Source organism: Triticum dicoccoides, chromosome 5A, assembly GCF_002162155.2.
Source record: "Triticum dicoccoides isolate Atlit2015 ecotype Zavitan chromosome 5A, WEW_v2.0, whole genome shotgun sequence".
Classification (NCBI taxonomy): Eukaryota; Viridiplantae; Streptophyta; class Magnoliopsida; order Poales; family Poaceae; genus Triticum; species Triticum dicoccoides.
The window spans coordinates 439621425-439627980 of NC_041388.1; the positions used below are offsets into that span (position 1 = coordinate 439621425).

Here is a 6556-nt window from a genome sequence, read left to right on the forward strand (position 1 = left end):
GGCGCTGGTGGTGCAGGCTCAGGCGGATGACGGGTTTGGTGTCTGCTTGGCCTGAAATAATTCCTTTGGGAAAGTACATGCCGATTTCTCATACAGCCTAGCAAACAACTTTTCGCATTGGCCTGCCCCACAGTATGCACACAACCAAACATACATCTCAACTTTTTTTTTTGCATCAGCTTAGCCAGGCTAGACTCAGCCAGGATGGTGCATACGATGCTGTGTGAAGCTATGCAAGGAACCAAACGCACCCAAGTTTCCTTCCGTCGTGCAGCCATCTCTTAAGGGCGAGAAAATCTGCCATGAGGATGCGTTTGTGGAGAACGAGTGAGGAGAAAAGCTTACATTTCGGTCCAGTTTGCGAATGCAATATCTAGACAGCATCAAATCTTCGACGGGATCCGCTGAATTGGACGAGATATGAGCTACTCCCAAGGTCAAATCTTGAGTACGTAGCTGTTTGTTTTGACCACGCATGTACATTCAACGCGTCAAGTATTCTTCTGAATTTACTTCTGAGGAGGCAAGGACGCGATATGAAGCACGTATGGTTGTTACTTTATGCAATGACAAAGCAAAAACGAACATGAGGGTACGTTCAGTTAAGAATAATGCATGCGGAATGCATGGACCTTTGGATAATACTTTCTGTGTCATCGCCATAAGTATGCTCTCTGTTCACGAATATAAAATGCTTTGGACATTTCAAATAGACTACATATAGATAAAATGAATGAACAAACACATTAAAACATGTTTATATACATTCGATTTCATAAAAGTGAAAACATTTTATATTTGTGAACGGAGGGAGTGCGTATGCCGTTCTGGTCAATGGTCATATACTCATATGCGGGGAAAGTATTAGGTGATACACACCTTAAATGCTCCCATGATACCAACTTTGAGACGACGCATTTAAATGTTTCAAAATTTTCTGAATTTTTTGTTAATGTTCACAACGTATGTGACTAGAACCCCTAAAAAGTCAGATCCAAATTCAAAATACACATTAAGAAACAAAAAAGACAAACCTAGAATGAAAAGTGTGAAAAAAATCAAAAGCATAATTGACACTGTTCACATCCGGATTTCTCTTTTTTGTTTCTCAAGGTTCATTTTGATTTTTATCCTGAAATTTTCAGCGGTTGTAGATACATTTCCTGTGAACATTCACATTTTTTCAGAATTTTTTGAAACATCTAAAATTGACTTTTTTTTTGAAATGGTAGCATGGGAGCACGTGAGTCTTGATATCACTGGATATTCTCCCATCATATGCGTGCTAGACAGCATTAATTTGGGCCAGCTGGTCAACGACTCGATGGGCGGGACAGATACTTAATTTCACATCATCGAATCGTCAACTGATCCAGCTCGCTCAGTTATTAGTACTGGCATCGCATACTAGTAGTGTATAAATAGGAGTAGTGTTGTTCGGGGATCGATCACATAGCTAACTATCACATATAGCACGTTGATTGGGCAAACACATCACACAAGAAAGTATTACTCCATGGGAGCTCAAAAGGGTCCTGCTGGGGTTAGTGTGATCATGGTGAGTCTGATCATAGTGATCATGTCCACTGCGGCTATGAGCTGCTCGAAGAAGGCGGCCACCGACGAGAAGACGTCCTGGCCGGAGGTGGTAGGGTTGAGCGTGGAGAAGGCCAAGGAGATCATCCTCAAGGACAAGCCCGACGCCGACATCGTCGTCCTCCCCGTTGGCTCGCCGGTCACCAAGGACTACAGGTCCCAGCGCGTCCGCATCTTCGTTGACATCGTCGCCGAGACCCCCCACACTGGCTAGCTAAGCTACCTGCCTAAACATAAGTATTTATTTTTGTCAAGGGTATACATGGACGAATAATTTCATATACGCCCGCCGCATATGGATCAATGCATGGATGTCACGGGTTTGTGTGCTAGCTCTTGGATCCTTCATATTGCATCTATTTCTTTATGAGTTTTTTTCCTATATGGTTGGACGGAGTTGGATTATCTTCTGGCCACCCTTGGTGTCGGCTTCTCCAGGATGTCGGTCTATGTTGAGGACTTTTCAGGAACTTCTTGTATAAACTTCTGGGTTTCAGTGAGGCGGTGGCGATGCTCAAAGCACCAACGACCGACATGTCACAACACCGCTCTCTCGTCGAAGAGATTAGCAGCAGCACGCCGTCATGCTAGAGAGCTTGTATTTGTGCAGTGGAGCTGTTGGCAGAATACCGCGAGTCATGAGTTGGCCGCGTATAGCCGTAGCACCCCACGTACGGCAGTCTGGTTCACAGGTGGACCGAACTTTCTTGTAAACTTGGTTAAGGCCGAGAGGCCTCCTTGGGTAATGAAAGTTTTTTTTCTCCCGCAAAAAGAACTTCTAGGTTTCAGCAAGGTTGCATGAGATAGAGGTCCGAGCTAGCTTTGCTCACGGCAAACTCAGATGGATGCAAAAAGAAGACGGTTCATTTTCTTAAAGGACTTGCCTCTAATTTCTTGTTATTCTAAGGAAGTTTTTGCAAGGGCCTTTTCTAGGAAAAGCCAGTGATCAACTGGCAGATCTTTTCTCTCACATCCGCCATGTTCTAGACACACGTTTTGATGGGCCAGCACACCGCTTTTCTCCTTCTTCCTATCTCCACCGAAATGGCCACATATATTTATCTCTCCTTTCCATGAGTTGAATCAAACCTTCACCCGCAACCTCTTTCTGGATCTCATCTGACCATGCAGAGCGTTCCGTACTCCAATTCTTGCAACTAGGCACTTGTTTCAAAAAGGCATATTGCAACAACCACACATTCTCACGCGTGTTGACCCTCCCATCCCCAACCTCTATCTCTCCACGCCCTGCCTCTTTCCATGGATTTCATCCCCATCTCTTGTCAAACAAGCACGTTGCTGCAACCCCACCACATCGGCGGCGGGCACTAGCGTCCTTCCTCCGCCGTAAAAACACGGGTGCTGCAGAGACCACGGGGTGCTCTCTCCGTTGCAGGGTCGGTGTTCTTGCAAGTTTTCACAACAACAGTCTTGTTGCAGGAATACATAGAAGAGGCTGGAGATGTTGGGTCCTATTGCAATGGAGGTTTTGCCACAAGGGTCTTTGTAACGCCCTCGATGCGGCTATATCTTCCATGTGTCGAAGCACGACTCAGAGGCATAACCGCATTGAAAGCAATGTCGCAAGTGAGGTAACCTTCACACAACCCATGTAATACATAAGGGAAAGAGATACATAGTTGGCTTACAATCGCCACTTCACACAATTACATGAATAAAGAATTACATCATCCAGATACAATCAAGGTCCGACTACGGAACCAAAATAAAAGAAGACTACTCCAAATGCTACACAGATCCCCGATCGACCCCAACTGGGCTCCACTACTGACCAACTGGAAAACGGAACAACATAAAGAACACGATCTTCATAGAGCTCCTCCTTGAGCATGGTTGCGTCATCTGCACGGTTCAACGGCACCTGCAAACTGGTTTTAGAAGTATCTGTGAGTCACGGGGACTCAGCAATCTCGCACCCTCGCGATCAAGACTATTTAAGCTTATAGGAAGGTTAAAAGGTATGAGGTGGAGCAGCAGCAAGCGACTAGCATATATGGTGGCTAAACATACGCAAAAGAGAGCGAGAAGAGAAGGCAAAGCACGATCGAGAAACTATGATCAAGAAGTGATCCTAGAACAACATACGTCAAGCATAACTCCAACACCGTGTTCACTTCCCGGACTCCGCCGGAAAGAGACCATCACGGTTACACACGCGGTTGATGTATTTTAATTAAGGTCAACTTCAGGTTTTCTACAACCGGACATTAACAAATTCCCATCTGCCCATAACCGCGGGCACGGCTTTTGAAAGTTCAAATCCCTGCAGCGGTGTCCCAACTTAGCCCATCACAAGCTCTCACGGTCAACGAAGGATAAACCTTCTCCCGAGACATTCCGATCAGACTCGGTATCCCGGTTCTACAAGACAACTTCGACAAAGATAAAACAAGTTCAGCAACACCACCCAAATGTGCCGACAAATCCCGATAGGAGCTGCACATATCTTGTTCTCAGGGCACACTCAGATTGTCCAAACTTCCGTAGGCCAGCCCAGAGTTGCCCCTGGTGGCCACCGGCGGCTGACAGGTTGGACCAACACTCAGAGGAGCACTGGCCTGGGGGGGGGGTAAAATAAAGATGACCCTTAAGTCTGCAGAACCCAAGGGAAAGAAAAGGCTAGGTGGCGAATGGTAAAACCAATGTTGGGCATTGCTGGAAGAGTTTTATTCAAGGCGAACTGTCAAGGGGTTCCCATTATAGCCCAACCGCGTAAGGAACGCAAAATCCGGGAACATAACACCGATATGACGGAAACTAGGACGGCAAGAGTGGAACAAAACACCAGGCATAAGGTCGAGCCTTCCACCCTTTACCAAGTATATAGATGCATTAATTAAATAAGATATATTGTGATATCCCAACAAGTAAACATGTTCCAACAAGGAACAACATCTCCATGTTCCAACAAGGAACAAATTTCAATCTTCACCTGCAACTAACAACGCTATAAGAGGGGCTGAGAAAAGCGGTAAAATAGCCAAACAATGGTTTGCTAGGACAAGGTGGGTTAGAGGCTTGGTTCAATAATATGGGAGGCATGATAAGCAAGTGGTAGGTATCGCAGCATAGGCATAGCAAAAGAGCGAGCAACTAGCAAGCAAAGATAGAAGTGATTTCGAGGGTATGGTCATCTTGCCTGAAATCCCGCAAGGAAGAAGAACGAGTCCATGAAGAAGACAAACGGACGTAGTAGAACGGATCCTCACACACACGACGTTACCGGATCCAACCCGAAGAAGCAAACACCGGAAAGAAGCACACAACATAATAAACAACCAACACATGAACATGGTATGATATGCGGGATGCAGTATGTGATGCATATGCATGATTTGTAAGGGAATGATTGAACCTGGCCTCAACTTAGAAATCCAAGAGTGCCACTAGAGAGGTGATTTTGGTTGAAATCGATATAAAGATCACCGGAATCGGATGCACGGTTTGGAAATGCCAAGCAAAACAAATATGGCACCGGACTGCGATAAGCACCAAGTAGCCATCTAAATGCATCAAGCAAATTATGCTACAGCACCCAAACATGGAAACAAAATATATGGCAGGGATCCACTCATAATGCTTAACAAAAGATGAACACTGAGCTACGGCCAATTCATCCATTAACAGGTTCAAACAAGCATGGCAAAAGTGCAAATGATAACCAGGTTTCAGACTTAGTGAAATTAACACAAGCCTGGAATTTTAGATCAGGTAGCACACTTTGGAGCATTAAAACTAGATGCTACAGGAAGCTAACATGGCAAGGCAAGGCATGGCATGGAGCTACTCAAAGAGCTTAACAAAAGTCCCTTAGTGACCTTGAGCCAGAAGGGAACAGAAAATACAATTGCAAGCATGTGAACATGGCAAAAACATAATCAGATCTCAGTCTTAGTGAAAAACTGGAGCATGCAAATATGTTAACGAGTAGGCATGTTTACGAGCTCGATGCACTCACTAAGGAGCATTGCATGACAAACTAAGCATACACCCATCAAGAATACATGCCATAGAAGCTAGACATGGAAAGAACAACAACATAGCATGCACGGATCAACAACAACATCCTCAGAAAAATCGCTAACAAGTAGACAATCTGCGAGGAATTACGAAATAGCAAAAGTAAAGCTCGATTGACTCAAGCTAGGGTGCTCCATAATTGCAAACAAAGACATGGATGGATAGAGCACTACAAGATTAACAAATCATCATTACTGATCATCCTCAAAAGAGGCACGGATCAATAGGAAACAACATGAACATATGGCATATTGATACAAACAGATCAAGGACTTAGTAAAATTGCTAAGTCTCTGAAATCAGCATTAACGAATGCACCACTTTGCAAGCTTGTGCTAGTCACCACACATATCACAAAAATACATGGATAGCACCTCTGTAAAGATGGAAAAGCATATAACAAAACACATGTAGAGCTCAGGGGCATAACATGCACACATTAATCATGGCAAAAATGACAAATAGCTATTTGGTGCAGCAGATCTGACAATTAACTCAAATAGCACTCTTCAACAGCATTTCGGGCATCAAGATAAGCTCAAATGAAAATGATGCAATGAGACGAAATGATGTACTCTCTGAGGCGAACATTTTGATATGCTACACGCCCAAAACGGAGCTACGGATGCGGAGATATAGCATGATGAAAAATGCAAATTATTAGGGTTTTGGGGATAAAAAGTCAACCGTCCCAACTCAGATCCAGATCCGGCCGGGATCACTGTTCATGCGTGGAAGTCGAGGTCGCCGGAACTTCGCCGGAGATGTCGCCGGGAAGAGGTGGAGGTCGCCGAAGGAGCTGGCCGGCCGGATCTCACCGGATCTGGGGCCGGCGAGGTGGAGGTACGCCGGGGGCACGGTCGCCGGCGTGGAGTGCGGCGGGGCGGCGACGGTCGGAGATGGCGACGCGGCGGCCGGC

At 45.3% G+C, this 6556-nt stretch overlaps 1 protein-coding gene across 1 annotated transcript; it reads left to right on the forward strand.

Moving 5' to 3' along the window:
* Positions 1-1468: 1468 nt before the first annotated feature.
* Positions 1469-2336, forward strand: LOC119297577 (subtilisin-chymotrypsin inhibitor-2B-like). The gene has a single exon (XM_037575315.1). The coding sequence runs from the start codon at positions 1517-1519 to the stop codon at positions 1808-1810; it is 294 nt and encodes a 97-aa protein (XP_037431212.1). The 5' UTR covers positions 1469-1516; the 3' UTR covers positions 1811-2336.
* The last annotated feature ends 4220 nt before the right edge of the window (positions 2337-6556 follow it).